This window comes from Meleagris gallopavo, chromosome 3 (genome assembly GCF_905368555.1).
Source record: "Meleagris gallopavo chromosome 3, MGAL_WU_HG_1.1, whole genome shotgun sequence".
NCBI lineage: Eukaryota > Metazoa > Chordata > Aves > Galliformes > Phasianidae > Meleagris > Meleagris gallopavo.
Genome location: NC_139406.1, coordinates 35,841,117 through 35,861,418, shown reverse-complemented (window position 1 = coordinate 35,861,418; position 20,302 = coordinate 35,841,117). Strand labels below are relative to the sequence as shown.

General features: G+C 42.2%; 1 protein-coding gene across 3 annotated transcripts in view; it reads left to right on the top strand.

Annotated features, from left to right (window-relative positions):
• CARMIL1 (capping protein regulator and myosin 1 linker 1) overlaps window positions 1-16,510 on the top strand; it is a 173,979-nt gene extending 157,469 nt beyond the window's left edge. For 2 of the 3 annotated variants that reach the window (XM_085220649.1, XM_085220648.1), the window contains 6 exons: window positions 1,419-1,851; window positions 5,472-5,550; window positions 7,979-8,212; window positions 10,575-10,709; window positions 12,873-13,019; window positions 15,460-16,510. In XM_085220649.1, the coding sequence (XP_085076775.1) occupies window positions 1,419-1,851; window positions 5,472-5,550; window positions 7,979-8,212; window positions 10,575-10,709; window positions 12,873-13,019; window positions 15,460-15,596 (1,165 nt within the window). In that variant the 3' untranslated portion in view covers window positions 15,597-16,510. The remainder of the gene's footprint in view (window positions 1-1,418; window positions 1,852-5,471; window positions 5,551-7,978; window positions 8,213-10,574; window positions 10,710-12,872; window positions 13,020-15,459) is intronic. The other variant, XM_085220651.1, reaches the window with a different exon arrangement.
• The last annotated feature ends 3,792 nt before the right edge of the window (window positions 16,511-20,302 follow it).

The following is a 20,302-nucleotide window of genomic DNA, read 5'->3' as shown; positions in this document are numbered from 1 at the left end:
TGTGGAAGATGACACTAGATATACGTTGTTTTAGAAATACATGTTAAATATTTTTAAGCAGTTTAAATATTCCAGATTCCGGTAATAAATTTATCTGAAAGATATATCTCTCTCAGCTTTGTATAGAGGGATAAAATAGCTTGTAGCTGGTTGTATGTTTACAGAGCCATGCAGCTAGAATTTTGTGCACCAATGCATGTTTGCATTTATACACACACAAAAACGCTTATATAAATAAATGAGAAACTCTGGGCAACTTGAAACTACCTCTTCTGTATTTTCTGTGACATCCATTAAGGGAAATGGTAGGTGTTAACTGATAGGCAACTGTGTCAGGAAAAGCAAATGTTTTAAAATTGGTGTGTTACAAAAATGTGTAGTGACATGAGAAGCCATGTGTGATATTCTGTGTGTACTGGTAAAATCACGGTAGCTTTGAATTAACCAGGATTAACCAGGTTAAATTCAGGGTACTGGCAGACTAACAGCATCCTACAGTCCTACAGTGTTTCCCTTTGGCTCCCACTAGCTGTCCATTTCAGATGTCTCCATGATCTCTCGCTATCCTTGTGTGCACATCCTTGGCCATGTGCTTGGCTCATGGATCTTTGCTCTCATTAGATGTCTCCATTTGCTTTATTGATGGGTCTTTCCAGTTGAGGTGCTCATATGCAGAAATGTAATGCACTCAGCTATCCCTTAAGCATGAATATTTTGCCTGTAAGGTGCTTGGGAAAATCTTAACAGCATTTGGGGTTTTTGTTTGTTTGGTTTTGACTGCTTGTTTGTTTGGGGTTTTGGGGGGTTTTTTGTTTTGTTTTTTTTGGTGGGTTTTTTTTTGTGTTTTTTTTTTTTTTTTGTATGTTGCTTGTTTTGTTTTGTTTTTTTTTTAAATTAAGTTTCGTTGGGTTTTGTTTCTGAGGATGAGCATCTGCATTATAAAGATATTGTCTCTGTGTTCCTTTCTAAGAGAAGACAGCTCTACCAATTAGTTCTTTGTTCCCCCCAAAGCCTCTTCAAGTTCTGTGCTTGGATCAGTTATCCTCCTTATAACTACAGGTAGATCAAAACCAGAGGTGACATTCTCTGGAAACATAACTGTGTGAAATTGTATGTGCATAAACAGATGAGGCAGAGCTGTGCTGAAGCAACACCTCACTGGTGTTGGAAACAGACAGGCACACAGTGCAGATGACATGGCTGCTACTTTTCATTGTTCCATGCACAAGGCTGGTCCAGGAATTCGCAAGACAGTATGACTAATGTTAATTGTTCAGGTTTTAATTTAGTCTGAGCTTCGGGCTACTTATAGATCATATAAAAGGTTGGCTCTGCCCAGGAGAAGTCATTTTGTACTGTTGAGAACAGATAAGGGAGGGAAGGGAAGAAGAGATTAAAATGTCCGTGTCTTTTATTAGGAGACCATCGACTAAAAGTTCAGAGAGCAGTGAGCCCAGTGAAGCAGGTGATGAGAAGAAGAAAAGGGACTCAAGGAAGAGTGGCTTCCTTAACTTGATCAAATCAAGAGGCTCCAAGTCTGAACGTCCTCAGACTGTAATGGTGGCTGAGGAGCCCTCCTCACCCAAGGTTGCTTCAAAAAGTCAAGTGGTGGACTCAAGTAAGAAGGAGCTGAAACCTGCAGAGCAGAATGGTGGTACAGAGCGATCTGAGGAGTTAAAGACGCCGGACTCACTGGAGGAGATGCAGCCAGATGATGCTGCAAAGTCTGAAAGAGCTGACAGCAAAGGAAGCCCACAAGGAGGCCGGAGGTACGGTGTGCAGGTGATGGGCAGTGGACTTCTCGCAGAAATGAAAGCCAAGCAGGAGAAGAGAGCAGCCTCTGCTCAGAAGGTGAAGGCAATTTGATTTCTCTTGAGTTATAAAAAATGAACAAAAAATAGGTGTCTTCAAGTGGAAGGGATACAGGGGCTGGGTTTTGTCATATCATTCCTGTTTTCTGCTAGGGATTGCAGAGTTCTCCTGCAAAAGAATTGCTCTGTGTTGTTGTGATTGAACATGAATGCCCCGGCCAGCGACCAGGCTGCACGTATAGAAGACGTGCCCTTAAGCCTGCACTTTTTCTCCTCATGCTGGGGAGGCAGCATCAGCTATTGCACTTGATGTCATGCCAACACAAGAGCAGAAGAGGACACAATTGTTTGCATACATTACAGAGTAATTTGGGGGCAACTAGAACCCAAACGAGCACCCAGACTAGCACAGTTTGTCTTCACTTTATGTGGTCTGTGATTTGTTCATGTATAATAGATGCATGTTTTATCTAAAGGTAGGAAAGGCTGTTTACTGTGTGTACCCTTCAATTTATTTTCATGACTTGGACTTCTGTATTTTAAATACTAACTCTCAAAGAAAATAATCAGATATTCAAAAAAAAAAAAAAAAAAAAAAAGAGTTCCGCATTATCTTCATGTGGGAATATCCTCACATTACTCCAAAGCTTTTTGTGCCAAACTATTTTATTTGATGCCCATTTCCCTTTGGACTTCTCTACTGTCAGCCTCTGCTTCACCCCAGCTGCGATTGGCATGTTCTGAAATTACCAAAGGATCAGTAATTTGTATTCCTCTCTTATTCTTCAGCATGCAGAGCACTCGTGTGCTATCCATTCCCCACCACTACTCCCCACCATTACCGCACCATGACTTGGAAGATGCTACTTTATGGCAAAGCTCATGTGTAAGCTTTGCCCTCATTTTCATCTTTTTAAGATCCTACACTATTGTCTTACTATGTCTGAATAAGGCATTCAGTTGTCATTTTTGCCTTTCTTCTCACTCTTACAGTATTTGCTGTGATGGCTGAACTATTGCTGCAAATCCTCTGGTCTTGTAATAAGCAAATTCAAGTTAAAGCAGAGATCTATGGCTTGCTAAAGTGACCCTCAGCATAAAAATTATGTCTCTAAGGAAATGACCAATTCCCACCTTTCTATATGTGCTGCATAGTGCCCATGAACAGTCTAATTGATTTCTAAGACACCAGGTTTTCAATTAAGGTCCTATGATTGTAAATAAAAGCGTTACAGTCTGACGCAACATACAATAGATTTACTCCAGCTAATATAAATTTTTACAATTGCATAAAGTGTGTGCTTGGTGCTCTTCAATTTCTTAATACCTGTCATCTGAAGTTGGTCACATCTGGGATGATGCATTTGTGGTAGTCTATGAGTGTACGTCTACTTCCACTGATTTGCTTTTCTACCACTGATTGCAAACTCGAATTTTGTTGCTCAAAAAGGAAAGCTGTTACCTTTTCCCAGTATTACTATGCTTTTCACGTTATGTTTTTTTCCTCAGTTTGGGGGGAAAAAAAAAAAAATGCCCCTTTCATGTTTGTCATTGGTTTCTTCTTCTCATTTTGTTGTTGGTGTATGAATATAGGAAATTTTTAAGAAAATAATTTATTTTGAATTTTTTAAGAGGTTATTGATCTTATTTTTGTTGTGTTTTTTTAAAAGTTGATGTGTCTCAGTATTGTTTTTTTTTTTAATAGTGACAAGAAAGCTGAATCTCACACACAGCAGGGCACTGGCTTGCTTCTTAATGTTGTCCAGACCATACCAAATTGAACTACTGTTCAAAAGAATTTTTTGCATACTTTATCCTAGACTGCAATAGCGAATGGTTCAGTTTTGCACTTTTATTCATGGCATTCATGAAGCTGAAAAATATAAAGTATTTTGATGATTGAGCCAAAGATGAAAGCAGCCCATTGCTGTTAAATTACTTAGGAGATATATGGCACCAACTTCCCCGGTATCTTCAAATTTATCAGAATTCTAGCATGGTAGAAAATTATATTTTCCTTTAAGGTGCAGATGGCTGCTTATATTCTGAGCTATTTTACGTGAAAACAAAGCCAGAAGGTATTTACTGTTTTATTCATACCCTCCTGCAGTCTTGTTACAGATACAAGTGATGAGCAGGTGCACAGTAGATGGAAAGATGGTAAATGCTTTTTTGTTTTCTTTTGCTTAGAATACAATGTGAGAATTGCTAGATAAATATGTGCAATGAGGGTTACTGCTGTGCATACCTAACAAGGTCTTTTAGCTCCATCTAGTGTTTACAGACTGAATTTTTAAATACCTCGAGGAAGACCTAAGGGCAAACCGAGCTGATATGCGACCTGTTTGTGGACGCATCAGTATTTCCCAACTCTGTGTACATTCCTTCTAAAAGTAGAGCCTGGTCATACCATCCAGATGGTAAATTTGCCTGCATTTGCCTGAAATGATTAACAACTAATCAGAGTAAATTTTAGCAGTGTTTTGTTTTATCTCAGGACTGCGAGCAGTTTGCAGTGTGTGCACGGTAGGTAGCCAGACACGCTGACGTCCTAACTGCACCTTTACTTACCACACTTAAGTGCCAACACTGCTTTTGTACTTGGCCTCAGTACATGGTGATATTTCCTGGAAGGAGGAAGGAGTTCCAGTGAAATTAGTTTCCGTATTGTCCTAAAGCGCTCTAAATATAATACAGTAGATAAATATAAAGAAAGTGTTGGTAATTTATTTCTCAAACAGTATTTTGTTTACCAAGATATGGAAGAAAGAACAAGTAAATGGGGACTGGCAAATGAGGAGCAGACAACATATCGATGACAGACAAGGAACAGGAATGAAAATAAATCTGGAGCTTTCACTTAGCCTCCCCATAGCTTAATGTTCCTGCAAGCTTTGGGTGGGTCATTATTTTGCCTGTAAAGGCAACGTAGCTTACGACTCCTAACTCTTCAAATTATTATTTTTCATATGTTTCTACAGTGCTTTTGATGGGAAAAAAAATTGTTATGCTTACACATATTTTTTTAACATACAGATGATTTTATATGAAAAGCTTGTAGAAGTACAATGCCCTAGACTGTGGGGTTTTTTTAAGAGAAGGGAACGTCCAACAGCCTTTGTAATAAGTAACATTTATTTGTTTCTAAAGGAATCTTGTAAATACATGGGTGCTTCTACTTCTGGAGTTGCAAGCTTATCTAAAATATACAGGGGTTTTTTGTATGTGGAGGAGCATAAAATCCATCCAGCAGACTTAAATTCAAAATACAGATCTTCAGAAAATGACTTTTTCTTTTAAACCGGAAGGTGTAATTTTTAAAATATGGAGCTGCCTTTGGAGAAAAGACTTTCTTAGTTTCAACTGCATTACCTGACCACTTAGTTTTAACTCGTGTATGTTAGCAGACCTGTCACATAGGAGGCAGGGTGTAATTGCAGCTTTGCTAGACACTTGCATGTATACTTGATCAACTCAGTTTACTTCCCACCCTGAACTTCATGTCCTTTCCAGGACATGAAAGAGAAATAAAGCAGTGCATCCAGTGAAAGATACTAACGCTACTTTCTCTGCCTTACAGTTTCTGAATCAGCACAGAAGCACAGAGTTATATTGATTACAGGTCTGTTACTAACATGAGAGGTTTTCTCACTCTTGCAGAAACTTGGGAATGACACACCTTCCAAGGAACCTTCTGATACAGCAGTGAGCTCAGAACGATTGGATGGAAGTGGTACAGGTACAGTCTGGGACTCTTGTTTTAAACTTTAGAAAATGCAAAACCAAAACTCGAAATCACACTTTGCTCTCCAAATTGCACACCTAACAATTGCTTAAGCAAAACGTGAAGTTACGGTAAGTGAACAGCATTAGAAACAAGCTTATGTTTGTACTGTGTTTGACAGCACTTCTTGGGAAGCCAGCTCGAGGTCTGTGTTGATAGCTAGTTGCTTTACACTTGTGCTACACATTCCAAAGAAGGGAACATCCTAGGATGTTCCTGGGACTCCTTCCAAAGAATCCTGATTTGCAATAGAGATGCCAACGCTGAAGCTGAACCCAGGAGCCAGCAAAAATGTCTTCATGCATAGAATTGAAGCTTCTGAATACATCTGTGGGTTTCAGCATGATTAGTCTGCAAGGTTAATAGTAGTCAGTGTAAGTAACAGCTCTTCTAGTCCTGGCTTTGGGCTCTTTGAAGAGACTTCTCATAGCCAGTGGATACTAGCTCTTCCCAGACTTTAGCTGACATGAACAAAGCTAGGGCAGTCTTCAGAGTTGTAGAGACCCTGGGATGCAGCCCACGTGCACAAAATAACAGAAGTAAACTCAGTGCTTACAGTAGCATTTCATTTTGTGGCTAGTCCTGCTTTGCACTAGCCAGAGGCCCTTGTCAGGCTGTAGTCTTGAAATGGTAATGCCTAAATACACATATCCTCTTGGTGCAAGAGGAGTGCCTGATTGCTGGGCACACAGACTGGGCTGAAATCTAAATCCAAAAGTGGGCAGCTTGGTTGAGCACTTCAGAAATCAATTATGAGTATTTCTACCTTTCTAAAGCTGGTTTTAAAAGGCAGCTTGTGCACAGCATGTTAAAGCAAGCTATAAATCAGTGACCTTAGGTCAGCCTGCTTGTCTTTTGAAAAGTACTGTTCATACTGTGTGTGTCCCCTGATACTGTCGGACAAATCAGAGGAGTCAGAATCGCATATACTGGGATATTAGCATAGCTGTGGGTGTCTGACCCCAATATTTCTCTAGTCCTTGTCCCTGTATATGGCACATTTCACCCCACCTCACTGCACTGTGCATGCCCCTTCCTTCTGCCCTTCAGCTGTCAGTTCTTTCTTTGTCACTCTTGCTTGAGATCTCCCTAAGGCTGCTCTTCACTGTTGCAGCTACAGTTTGTCTTTGTTTTGGGTTAATTTATTTTAACTTACTGGGTTCTAATAATATTAGCAGGCCTGGGGTTAGGAAGGCAAGAAAGAAAGGTAATGGAAAAATTGCTGGATGTCGCTACAGGAAAGCTATAGATAAATATGCATGCAAGCACACAGCTCCTCTGGTTAGCCAGAATTTAACTCTAGCTGGGCTGAAAAACAGCTTTGTAGACTGGGAAAATTTTTTGGACGTTGGCTTGCGACAAACTGTATCCAACACTCCCCTCCCATTGCTTTTGAAATGACTATGCTCAGCACTCCTGTAAACAAGCAGGATTTCTGAATGGGAATAGCAGGTAGGTAGGTCAAGTCTGAGCAGATTGTGGCTTTGCCAGATACCAAGGCAACCAGTCTACATTTCAGTTAGTCTGTCATTTTTGTTCCTGAGCATAAAAATGTGATGACTGTTAAATGTCATCTAGCATACGGATTTCAGGATTATCGATATATCTACTACATACAAGCTTTCATCCTCCTCAGAGTAGAAAAGTAGGGCATTTTGCTTGCAACTTAATGTCCAGCAGGCTTTCTACCAACTGGCACAGCTAAACAGAACTGATTTATGCCTTGGAAGTGAATGTAGTTTTATGCGTAAATACTTTCATCTTTGTTTGGGATGGTATATTGATAAACTTGCTAACGTATAGAAACCGTTGTTCATACGGAGTGTTGTTAAATCAATCTAAATATTAACTAAAGAATATTTTGGTCTCCTCTGAGTTTCAAAATATCTTCAGAGCTTGCTAAAAGCAACAAATAACAAGATGAAGCCTGCTGACCACATGTTCCAGATTTATTTTCTGGGCCAGGCTTTCTCTGTTGATTTTGGACAGCCAACCTTTTGTCTGTAGAGGCACAAATCAGCCAAAAGGCTGCGTTTTCTACTGATCCATTGCTGCTTCCTCAGCAGGTAGGCCATCCTATCTGCTCCCAGAATGATAAAGGGAGAATGAGGTCCAGCCAGCTATCGACCCAAATGTATTAAAAGGACTGGAGATGTCATCACCTATGAAGCAATTGATTTATGTTAGCACATGTAAGAATTTATGTGTTTAGGTGCTCTTCTTGTGGTGATTTTAAAACACTAGGAGTCACCTTACCAATGCTGAAGGGCTCTTTGTGTGTATATGTGAACTAGTAAAGGTTCAGGTCTTCTATATAAGTGTACACGTACACTGAACTTTCCACATTGCACAAGACTGTAATTTATGTGTCTGTTTATTTTAGTGCCTAAACTCCCGCAGACCGTTCCAGAGAGCCGATTTGCCTCCAGTAAAGGTGACTCTATCTCAGCATCATCTGACAAAAATGCAAAAGCTGAACCAAAGGCAGAAGCTGCGGCAAAGGCAAGAAGTTCTTCCAATACACCAACCAGCCCCAAACCCCCACTGCAGTCAGCGAAGCCCAGCCTGGCAGCACGGCCGACGGTGCCACAGAAACCACGCTCTGCCTCTCGCACTGGTGAGGAGCTGCTGGGTACTTCTGAGTGGAGTTCCTGTGGGCCATGGAGGAGACACCCAGAGCTGCGTTCTGAACAGAAGTTAAATGCGGATGGATTCCTCGGGCATTTGCTCTTGACTTACTTCCTTCTTTTCCATCTCCCTCTTGCCATAATTCAAATGCAGTTCTTTAAAACGCTTTAGCCCTGTGACGGTAAAATCTGAGGAGAACCAGTGGAAACACTGACAGAGCTGTTCTGAGTTAGCCTGCTCTCTTAGGAATGCTCGGAGTTCTGCCTCAGAATGAAAACTATTGTAATTGTGTTGGCAATACTATTTTCTCTGAGCACCTGACTCTAAATACTGAAGCCCTTGGGGTTTTTTGGCTCTTAGCTCCCTGAGTGAATGCCTGTTAATAGTTAATCCAAACAACTGTTTCTCACTCTCTTTTCCCTCGTTTTGCCTGTGATTCTTTCCTTATTATTTTTGATTGGAATTAACTGTAGCTGTGTTTTTATAGCTCTGCTAGACTGCCATCTGAATGGTTATTTATTAACTTCTGCTCTGTCCCAGCCTCCCACCTAGATATTACCTGAATATTTCCAATATCATGAAACAGATCTTCTATACACTGACTGCTATTTAAGTCTCATGACACGACTCCCTCTTCCAAAAGTATAACCATTGCAGTTTAGAGGAATTAAATGCTAGTTACTGCCTCTGTAGACTCTCCTAATGGCTGTAGCAAATGGAACTTATTGCTGCTAATTGAAGAATATAAGCATTGCCTCTAGGCTTTTCCCATACTTACCAATGACCTGAGAAAGATTACATATCTAAGGGGGGACAAGGAGCAAATGGATGTTAAAGCCTCTTCCTTGCCTTAATGTGTGCCTGACATTGTTTAACCTGTCTTTGCACACTAGTGGGTGGAGTGTTGTTCAAGTAAAGAATCACCTTCAGCTTGCAGATGGCTTTGTTTTAATGGTCATTTCAAAAATGGTCGTAGAATTGTTGGGTGAAATTCTTCTAAAGATAAATTCAACAGAAAGGCATTGCTTATTTCATGATGCTTAATCTATAAAATAGGCAGCGTGTTATCTCAAAATACCTTGTATCGAACAGACCTAAACTATCTGTTTCTATCAGTTCATATTTCCTGCAGAGAGGAGCCTACTGCGTACTTACTACAGAAAGCAATTAATATTTGCTAGTAATAAGCCAGCTCCTCGGGTGGCAGCAAAAGCAGCATCGTCTCTGCTGCAGTCTGATTTCTTTCATAGTACTTGTATTGACTTGCTTGCTAAGGTCACATAGGTGATGTGATGACGAAGCCAAGCAATAATCCTATTTGCATTCTTGCTCCTGCTGTTGTTTATGGTGATATGACCAGAGTATTGATAGCAAATTTTTGCTAAGTAATCTGAGGGCAACAGAGCACAGCTCAAGTGTCTTCAAATCATCGAAGTCTGAAAGTGATTCCTTGATAAAGCACAAGATATATCAGCTTTGTTTCAGAAACACGTAGCTGTGTTTGCCAAGCCCAGTGCTCATGCACAGAGCTTGATGTTGACACCAAGTTTCCAAAAGCACCAGTCCTCACAGGCATGTGGAGGCCTTGAGAATTACTGCATCTGTTCAGACTGAATTGCATTTGGAAGTTCATCATTTTCATTTTGTTGAAATTAACAAGATTGACTCCTTTTTGATGACCAATTTGTGTTAACAGTAGGATAGGTTCCTATTAATTTCCACTACACAGCTAAATTAACTCATGTTCCAAATTTATACAAGTATTATAGAATAGAATCACAGAATGGTTTGGGTTGGAAGGGACTTTAAGATCATCTAGTTTCAATCCTCTGCTATAGGTGGGGACACCTCCCTCTAGACCAGGTTGCTTGGAGCCCCATCCAGCCTGGCCTTCAGTGCTTCCAGGGAGGGGGCATCCACAACCTCTCTGGGCATCCTGTTCCAGTGTCTCACCACCCTCACAGTAAAGAATTTCTTCTTAATATCTAGTCTAAATCTACAAAATATTTCCAAAAACCCATACAAAATTGTTGGCAGCTGCTTTTTACAAATTGCAAGCTTATATTTTGCATGAAGTTCAGTTTTCTACTTGTGCTGCTGTAGTAACACCCATTAAAAATGCTGGAGTTCATATCTTATGTTTTGCTATAAATATTCTTTTACCTGGACTGAGGGCCATCATATGTTCTCCTAACATAATATAAATACCCAATTCCTTCTTTTTTCCGATACAGATTCTAGCTGTTTCTTTGTTTTATGTTGTGTTGGACTTTGGTCCCATCATGAACGTGCCTCTTCTGTGAGCTACTGAGCAAATATAACCTCTCACCTTTTGTTTATGATTTTCACAGAGGATGCTCCAGAGTCTCCCTCTGGCCCCAGCTCCCCAAAAGTTGCCCTGCTTCCACCTGTGCTGAAGAAAGTTCCCTCTGATAAAGAAAAGGATGGTCAGAGCAGCCCCACAGTCAGATCATTTTCTCAAGAAGGTAGGAGTGTTGGTATAACTGTTGGTCCAGCATGCCTTTCACCTACTAGGAATCAACGTGTCATTTTTCCCTGATCTGATTGCTCTTGGAAGAGAAGGGAGTTATTCATTTTGAGGAAAAAAGAGGAAGGAGAGTATATCTAGTCATGTCTTCCCACCCCTTCTCCACCCGTGGGTTGGTGCTCTGCATTTTCTTTGTTTCATCAAACCAAGCGAAAGATGAATTTCTTGTTACTACTGAGGTAGCTGAACAATTAAGGGATGTTTGTGTTATGTATGTTACATTTTAGTTTGGTCTGACTCAAGGTGCTGATTGGTGTTGGTCACAGATAACAATGTGAAATGTAGCTCTGTTGATCAGTAAAGTCGCAGGGGAGCAGCCCCAACTCTTCCTTGCAGCTGGCCTTTTGCTCTGTGTGTGTTAATGCATGTAACTAGGCTCACCTCACACTTGGGCAATATGTTGTGGTGTGTCTGGGCAATGTTTGGTACTTTTACCACGCTATTCACCCACAATAATAGACTGCTGGCATCTCTTTGCTGCTTTTCATGTGCGCTCTGGATTTCTTCTTTTACTGATGCATTCCCTTGCCCTGCAGTTGGCTCTCAGGAGAGTTAAGGCTTTCTTCAAAAGTATAGGACATGGAGAAATAGTCACAGAACTATTGTTCAGCATGGTGTTACTGGCACAAAGACAACATTGAAATCTGAGGGTGAGACCTCCATCCGTTGGACTCTCCTTGAGAAAGATGAATCACATTTCCAGCTTAAGGTGATTTTCCATCACATCCAGACTGGAAAAATAGCATAAATTATGAGACAAAGGGGTGCCCGTTCACACTCTGCCAGCACTTCTCTGCAGGATGGGATGTGGCAGATGAGTCAGGGCAGATACATCACACTTCCTTGTGAAAAAGGAGCAGTTGTGCAGCATGCAGAGCTCACTGTTACCCACTGATGGGAGGAGCCTGGTTTTAATCCTGCCTTTAATCCCATCGGAGCCTACACTGAGACAGGTGAACTGAAGCACAGCTTAGGGACCAGGCTTAGTTAACTGGTGGCATCATGCTGAGAATGGTTGCAATCAAAGGCTCTTGCCACACTCGACTCTTTCAGTTGCTTTCTGATAAATACATGTCCTAAAGCCCTTGTTTCCTGGCCAGCTTTTCACCAGAGAGCAAACTTGCTGCTGCATACCTAGAGATACCCAGTGTAGTGGGACTTGTTGCAGACGTTTTTCATGTGATGTTGGCTTCACCATTGCTGTGCTCTATTTCTTCTAAGTCTCCTTGTCATGGGAGGATACACTGGAGAAGGAGGAATTACAGGATTGAAACTGCAATCCTTTTGAATTACAGCCTTCCAAAACAGCCTAGATTTTATAAGTTTCTGTATTTTGTGACTATTATATACAAAATGGGAGTCACTTTATTTTTAAAATTTGTTGGCTCAGTATACAAATCCTTGTAGAAAAGGGGTTGGATGCTGCCTTCCTCCCTCTTTGCTCACTTACACTTTGCCTACACAGAAGACTGATCCAAGGTGAGACAGTGTTCTCATTGCTGCTGCTGCACTGTAAGAATTTTATTAACAATAGCTTGGAATGACTAACATTGTGTTTCTGGATCCTTATGTAGCTGCTGTGCTTTGCGTAGAGGTGTTGGAAAAGACTGAATTCTGTCTCTTTTGGTTTTCATTCTTTGTCAGGATAACTTTTCTCTTTATTACTGTTCTACTTTTGGTCATTCCTCCTTTCTTGCATTCTGCTTCCTTTCAGACTGGCGTGCACAATTTATTTCTGCAACTGGTGAATCACTGCAAATCCACCTAAGTTCATAAACAAAATTATAGCTACTGCAAAAGAAAGCAGCAAATTACATGATACTTAATTATAAAAATGCTTTCTGTGAATGAGTTTAATTGTACTGCATGGGGCAATTCCCAAATGCACTTCTTTGCACAGACTATCTGTAAGGTCAGGCTGCAGTTCCAACATACACAAATATCCAGGCTAGATTTAAGCGAGCATCTGGCGTATCGATTGCTGCTCTCTGAGTGATTGATTAGATGGGATGACAAATAGAAATTATTTATGCTACTTAATGCTTTCTGTATATGGGTCTCTGTACACTATGGGGTATAAATGGATCCGTTTCCCTGCTAGAGCGAACAGGAGAAGGTCAAAAAAGAGCTGCAGACCATGACTGTGCCAAGCCACCCGGAGGAGGGGGAGCCACTTCGGGGCAGTGCTCTGCCAGTGCAGAAGAGGAAGTCAGTGTGCTTGGGCTGAGGAAAGCTCAGCCAGCTCCTGGTTAGCAGTTTCCAATTTCATTTTTCATCCAGATGGTGCTTGACAGCTGGCACTAACGATCCTAAGATGCTGTGGTAGCAAAGAAGCCTTGAAAGGGTGCTGCTCTGTCAGTGAAGTGTGAGAAGGGTGAAAGTCCCATGAGACGTTCATCATCTTTCTGCACCACTGGGCAACCTGATCTACTGTGTGGCAACCCTGCCCACAGCAGGGAGCTGAACTGGGTGGGCTTTAAGGTCCTTTCCAACCAACCCGAGCCAGTCTGTGATTCTGTGATGCATGCATGAAAGTATTTCAAAACATATTTCATCCTGAGTATTGTTAGTGCTAGCTTCTACACTGTCTCACAATCATTTGAGAACGGGGAAAATCTGCTTATTTTAATACAGCATGTTGTTTTCAGCTGGCATAAACAAAAATAAAAATAAAACCCACAAGAACCCAAACCCAACAATGTGCTGCACCTCTTGAAAAGCACCTTGGACTTACAGTGAGCTCATTCAGTAAAATATAAAAACAGTTGGTTGAACTATGTGTTTTTAAAGTGTAAAAGCTCCTGTTCCCAAATGGTTTGTGTTTCCATGCTTCTCTGTACCTTGTAACTAGCTTGTTTAACCAGTGGTTCAAAATTACTTTTTTCTGCAGCATTTTAATGAGTTGAGTATTTTACGCAATTGCATTTATTCATAGTTCTTCTGTTTATAAGGCATCCTGTATTCCTTCTGTATATTTCCTATCATTCATTCTATCCTGTTGTGAGAAAAAGGAAAGAACTGTCCCATCTGCCCCTCTCTATCCTCAGTCCAGATTTTCTGATTTGCTGATCACATTGTGGAATCAAACTTAGCCCATCAGATATGGAACCTCTTTTCACCATCACAACTAAATTATTTTACTTAATTCTTAAGCAGCTCTCCAATAAAATAAGTTTCAAAAGCTGAGATGCTGCTTCAGATCTCTGCAAGTTGCCTTGGTGTTGTTTCGTGAGAGCTGTACCTGAGGTCCACTCCGATGGCATCAGCCTGCTTGCAGTATATGGACTTAAGTGCCCAACATATTTTTCAGACGTTCTGGGGGCAAACTCCCCATCTTGTTTTATTAGGCCATAAATAGAAACAGCTGCAGCAGCGTGTGTTCTGGGTTTTATTTGAAGAGTGAATGGAAGCTCAAACAACAGCCATGTAATTACTCACAGGTACAATTATCAAGAATGATTCAGAGCCACAGGGCACCTATTTCTTTGAAAAGCAGTGGTGTTTGGGAAGGTGGAAAGACCTAACTTGTTATTTTATTTTATATGTTATTTTGCTTTATTTTTAAATAGACTTTAGGCATCTTTGAAAAGTTAAATAGCTTTAAGAGAATTTTCTCAAAATCCTCTTCTCTCCCACTTTGCAAAGCACAGATAAGAAAGCAATGATTGTATAATTGCTAACTCTTATTTCATCCCATGTTTTGGCTAACACACATGAGGAAAAAGGTATTTTGGAGTTGGGAGGACTACTTGGGTTAGAAATGCACCACGTATGCAAGGTGTGGGTCCCATAGGATGAGTGCTGGATGTGTCCCTTCTGCTCTCACATTGGCAGAGATGCAGAACTGGATGCCAGATAAAGCCAGATGGAGCTTTCTGGCATACCTGGGTGGCTCCAAGGCCTAATCCAGGGGAAAAGGTGCAGTAGAGACACGCTGGAGGTTTGCCATCTGTGTAAAGGTTCGTTTTGACAGGAAGTGTGAGGGTTCTGTAGGCATCAGCCCTTGCATAACCTTGCTCCCATTGCTGTGCATAATAGAACTCTTGTTTCCATAGAAATTTTAGACCACTTACCCGATCAGAGGTCTTAACGATGGTTTAAAACCTTTTCTTTCCATTCTATTTCAAAGTTTATAGGTTTAGGGGAAAATTTTGGCCTTCCTCAGATTTACTGTGCTAGGCAAACTGAACAAGTTTGCCGTCCTGCTTTCTGCCCTGCTGAGACACAGCCATGCTGCCAGCTGAGAGAGCTACAGGTCAGGCTCAGTGTCTGTTTGAGAAGAGTCCAGGCTGTGCACTGCTGCTCTAAGGAGAGTCCTGCCAAGGCACCCATGCAGTCAGGAGGCCATTGTCTGCAATCCAGGTCTTCTGTTTGCTCATGATGTGATGAGAAGGAAGCCTCCAGGCCTTTTCTAACTGTAATGTCTGTCTGTGTCACACTGAGGTGCACTGAGTTTCATATTTCAGGTTTGTCTGCTCATCAGCCACCACTGGGGTGCAGTTTGCTCCTTTTTTTTCTTCTCTCCCTGTCTCTCACCTTCTTTTGGGTTGAATTTGTGGATCTGTGCTACTCCCACCGGTTCAAGAGAATACTGTGGGAGTGGGAGCAGGTGCCTTATGCAGGAATGACTTTTTTCCTCTCCTCCTTTCTGCAGTCGTTACTAAGACCCATTTCTGTGTTTTGCACAGCTGCCAAAAGAAGCCCTGGGCACCAGTCCCACGAGTTCCAGGAGCTGAAGCAGAGGTCCTTAAGTAAAGACGGCCATCAGGGAAGCAAGTCCAGTGACTCTGGCGAAGAGGCAGATAAAGATTTTATTTTTGTTTAGCGATCAGCCCAAGTGCTTTGTAGTGCGAGAGCTTTTATAACAGTCAGGGTACAGCAATCAACAGCCCTTCCAGCCAGCTGCTCTATCACCACACGTACATCTCTGCGCAGAGAAGCTGATCTTCCAAACACGATTCCCACTACAATCAGTTGGCGTTGATTTGGTCCTTAATTTCTGTTCTGTCCCATTCAGACATTCCTTCCCATGCCTTTGCTAAAGCCAGCAATCCTTCCGTGTATTCTACTTGAATTTCCTCCAAAGCAGCTACAAAGAATGCCCTGCATTAGGGCGTTGGGGAAGCAAAGCAAATTAACTGGACACTGTCTTATGCTCGTACACTGTACAGCAGGTAATGTGTTGTACTGCTGAATGTAAATGTGTCAAATCTGCACGTGACTTACCTATAAATATATTCTTGCGGTATGCAATTGCACATTGTAATTATATTAAGAGCACACTAATAAAATAATTTGTATAGATTATATATATTAAATGCTTGGGTATGGTTTTTACATTCTCCCATAGGGAGCTTCTTTCTTCCTGTTCTTGTACTGTACATAAAGCTCCAGCGCTTACATTTGTGTACTGTCAAAAAGCACAACGGAGAAGGATCTGAATGACATATAAGCTTGTTATGCTTCCACGTTCATGTATTAATGTATATAGTTGGTTGGAATGAGGGCAATGGAAATTTTATTAATATTGGTGTTTTCTAGAGACCTTCTTCGGTTCTGTCTGCATATTAGCTTCCTTTCAATGTGTAATTCTACGAGAACCATAGTTGGACATCTGTAAAAACATTTCTGCTTTTGGGGAAGGGGCGCAGGTTTCACAGGTATCCACTTACATCACAGGTTGAAGGGATTTTATTCATATGTATATTTGTAACAATAAAAATGATTTTACAACTGAAATTGAGCTCCTCGTTTTTATAGCACTGGTTTAGGTCTGACAGCTTCTCCTCGTTGAATGATAGCGTAGTGTCAGATACAGCAAGTGTGCAGTTAAGACAAAAACAGCGTCCTCGTTTTCTCCTTGTGGTGAAAAGTCTGTTCCTCTAGCCTGGCTCTACACAGCATCACCCAAAAATCATACTGTACATCTTAGAGCATTGTCCAGATGCTTTTTTAATGCCAGAGCATCTCTAAAGTAAGGCAGGAGGCTGTAGAAAACAGGTCCTAAAGACCGGGTTTTCAAACCCACGCGCCGTGGGTTTTGCATTGTTTTGAAATTCTGCATCTAAAACCATTTAGACGGAAGTAGTCATTTACACACACGTACGTTCTTTATTTATTAGACATCAGTGAGGAAAAAATACAAGTGGCAGAGGAAAACATGAGATTATATTAGAAGAAGCAAACAACCCAGCCTGCTTCAATTGTTACAAAGTGAACAAGGCTATTTTGCAAGAGTAGTGTAAGTACTCAAGAAGGGTTGCCTGATGTGCTGGCTTTGTGAGTTTAAGAAAACTTACTGAACAGCAAGGTTTGTGGTATTAATAAAAATAATAATGAGAGTCTCACTTCTAGCTGCTGAGTACTTCTCCCATTGGAACTCGCTGTCCCGCTCATCAGCCATCCAGACCACTTGCCCTATGCTGAGGGCAGAGCCCTGGCAGCCCCCAGCTCGCCCACCTGGCTGGAAGGCAAGGCCTGGAAGGAGACTGGCAACAGCACCCGCACTGGGATCTGCATCTCCTCCATCCATCCCCTCTCGGGCAAAGAGCAGGAAGAAGCTCTCTCAGATAGGGCTGCCATGGTCTCTCCTGCTCCTGCTCCTCAGGGTGGTTTCCATGTCTTGCCATTGAATATTGCCAGTGCTATACGCAGCTGGGGAAGGACTGTGGCTGTGTGAACTCAAACAGCCCTACGTGGTGCCATTAGGACTGTTTCTCCCTCCCTGCTAAAGCAGTCTGAAGTCTGGATGATGGTTCTTGAGTGTTTTGAAGTATTCCCTGATGAGCAGTAACAGTAGTAAATATCTGCTTCTTACCATGAAAACAGCAATCATGTTACATTCCTCCCCTCTCCAGCAGCAGCTGAGCCAGTCTGAGATGATCAGAGATGAGTACGGCCCATTCACCAGAGCCTTGTTCTGCTCTGCATTGGAATTCACCATTGGTACTCACTGCTGCTGCATATGGTACACTGCTTAACAGATGGATGTGGGGATGGATGTGCTCTTCTGTTGCATTGTCTCATGCTCCCATCCATGCTCCGAGGTTAGAGGTGCCCAGTTTGTCCTGATGGGGCTGTGGAAGGGGATGCGGAGCAGTGCCAGCTTTGGCTGGGGCTCTTCGGTTGACACCTGCTGGTACCTGACACTCGCTGGGAGTTCCCCAGTGTTGTTCGTGCACTTGAGAGCCCAAGACCAGCATCTAAACTAGATGAAGAAATGCAAAAGGGAGGTCTCATGGTGATCTGTAAGGCAGTGCTGGTGAAGGGGCCCAGAAGGAAGGTGGGCAAGAAATTCCTGTAGATACAGTGATGCTTCTGGCTGAATATTAGGAAATATTTCTTCTCTGACAGAGCAGTCAGGAAGTGACACAGGCTGCCCAGGGAGATGGTGGGGTCACAATCCACGGAGGTGTTCAGGAGCCATGTGGATGTGGCACTGAGGGATGTGATCAGTGAGCATGCTAGGGTGGGTTGGTGGTTGGACTAGATGGTCCTAGAGGTCTTTTCCAGCCTTAATGATTCTGTTCTACTGGGAGGCTTTTCCTTTGGGAAATCTCTTCTTAGGTTCTCTTTCCTGAGCTCAGAGACCTGAAAATCCCATGAGGAGGGCTGTCTCCAAGAAGTCCTTTCTGGCAGTGAAAAATGGTGGCTGTCCCTCACATACTAACCACTCTCCACAGTGGGAAGTGATCAGAGTGGTGATGCCTCTCAGCCCAGGGGGCTGCACAGACAAGGCTGGGGGGAAAAAAAAGCATAGTCTGGATGGGAATACTCATGGCAGCACCCAGCATGACACATCAACATGGGATCTGCAGACAAAGGTGGGGATGGGAGGTGGCACCAGTACTGAAAGATGGGGTTTGGGATCTACCCTAATAAGCAGCTTGTAGTCAGCTGAGGACGTGGCTGGAAGAGATAAGTGCCTGCTTCTTTTCTTCATGAGACAGCGTTATCTCTGCACTGATTTCCATGCAAATGGGAGGGGATTCACCGACTGTGTTATTTCAGCTTTGTCTCTCCTTCAGCCTGTCTTTCATCTGCTCCTCCGTGTTCCCCCTCACTGTGATGCTCACAGACCCCTCGCTGACTGCAGTGCTCAGTGCCCACCCCACTCACCACACAAGTCATTGGCACCATCCCCTCCCTGTTCCCAGAATTTGCCTATAGCCGAAATGCTGGGATCAATGTTTGCATTCTTCAGGAGCCTTGTGAATCACGAAGGAAACGATTTTACTGGGAAATAGCATTTATACTATTTTAAACCTGTTTTATACACCCAGGTTCACACGGAAAACAAAAAGGGACATTTCTTATTCTTTGATGTGTAATTGCCGTAATCTGAAAATAAACCAATAAAAGAAACATCTGAACTAATGGTCTGCCATCAGCAAGGCTTAATGGAAAACATCATCCTGTCAAATATTATTAGATTAGAGCCATTTCTGAACCTAAAAAAAAAATAGTAATAATGGAATAGTGATGTGTTTTTCAAAATACAAAACTTTAAAACTCTATAATGCTATGAACAAAAAGAATTCAATTGCCTTTTTTTTTTTCTTTCCATTTTCAGCTTTCCAAAACAAGGGCTTGAGATCTCTTACTTCATGCATTCCTGCACAGTGCAAAGCCATGGCTGAAGCTTATTCCCTACTACTTAAAACACCACCTTCCACCTAAATCCCTATTTATCCCCATATGGCAGAGCAATGCCTGTGTTGGCCATGAGCTGCACACATTGAGGTCACGTTCCTCTTGCTGCTCTGATACTCATAGCAGTGGATCCAGATTTCAGTGAGCTCCCCAAGTTCACTGTACCCCACACAGTGCCCTGTCAAGCTGGTCTAGCTCTGTTGTTGTTTTTTTTTTAATTCATGTTTTGCTGAGTAACTTAAGGCATCTGGAGGAGCCTAAAGCCATGTTTACCATGCATTTCATCTTTAATGGAGTGTAATTAATATTGCTTTGTTAAACTGATAACGTTGTGGACCGTTTCTGTGCTGTCTGTATTGAGAAGGACCCAGTGATATTTCAGAAGGACATTTGAATACTCATTTCAGAAGGACATTTGAGTCGCTCATGCTAATAAGGAAACAAAATTTATATTCCCCATACTTAGTTGTCATCTAAGACCACCGCAGTGTCCCTCCAGTATCTTTGGGGTATGCTGGGGGTAGGCTTTGGGGGGAGCAAACGCATAGCCAATGCATGTGGAGCAGGAGATCATGACCTCTGCTTCTTTTTTCCCCTTTGTATCCGACAGACCTCCCAGTGTCTTTCCAACAGAGGTGAAGATGGTTGCACTGAAGCTCATCAGTCATCAAGTCCAGCTCCTGTCTCTACACAGGACCACCCAAAACTCAAACTCTATGTCTGACAGCAGTGTCCAAACACTCCTTGAAATTCCATCCCTTGGGGCCGTGCCCACTGCCCTGGGTAGCCTGTTCCATGCCCACTCCCCTCTGGTGAAGGAGTTAAGGAGGTCCCAATGCTTTTGTACTCTCAAAGATTGGATTGTGCAGCCTTGACCCT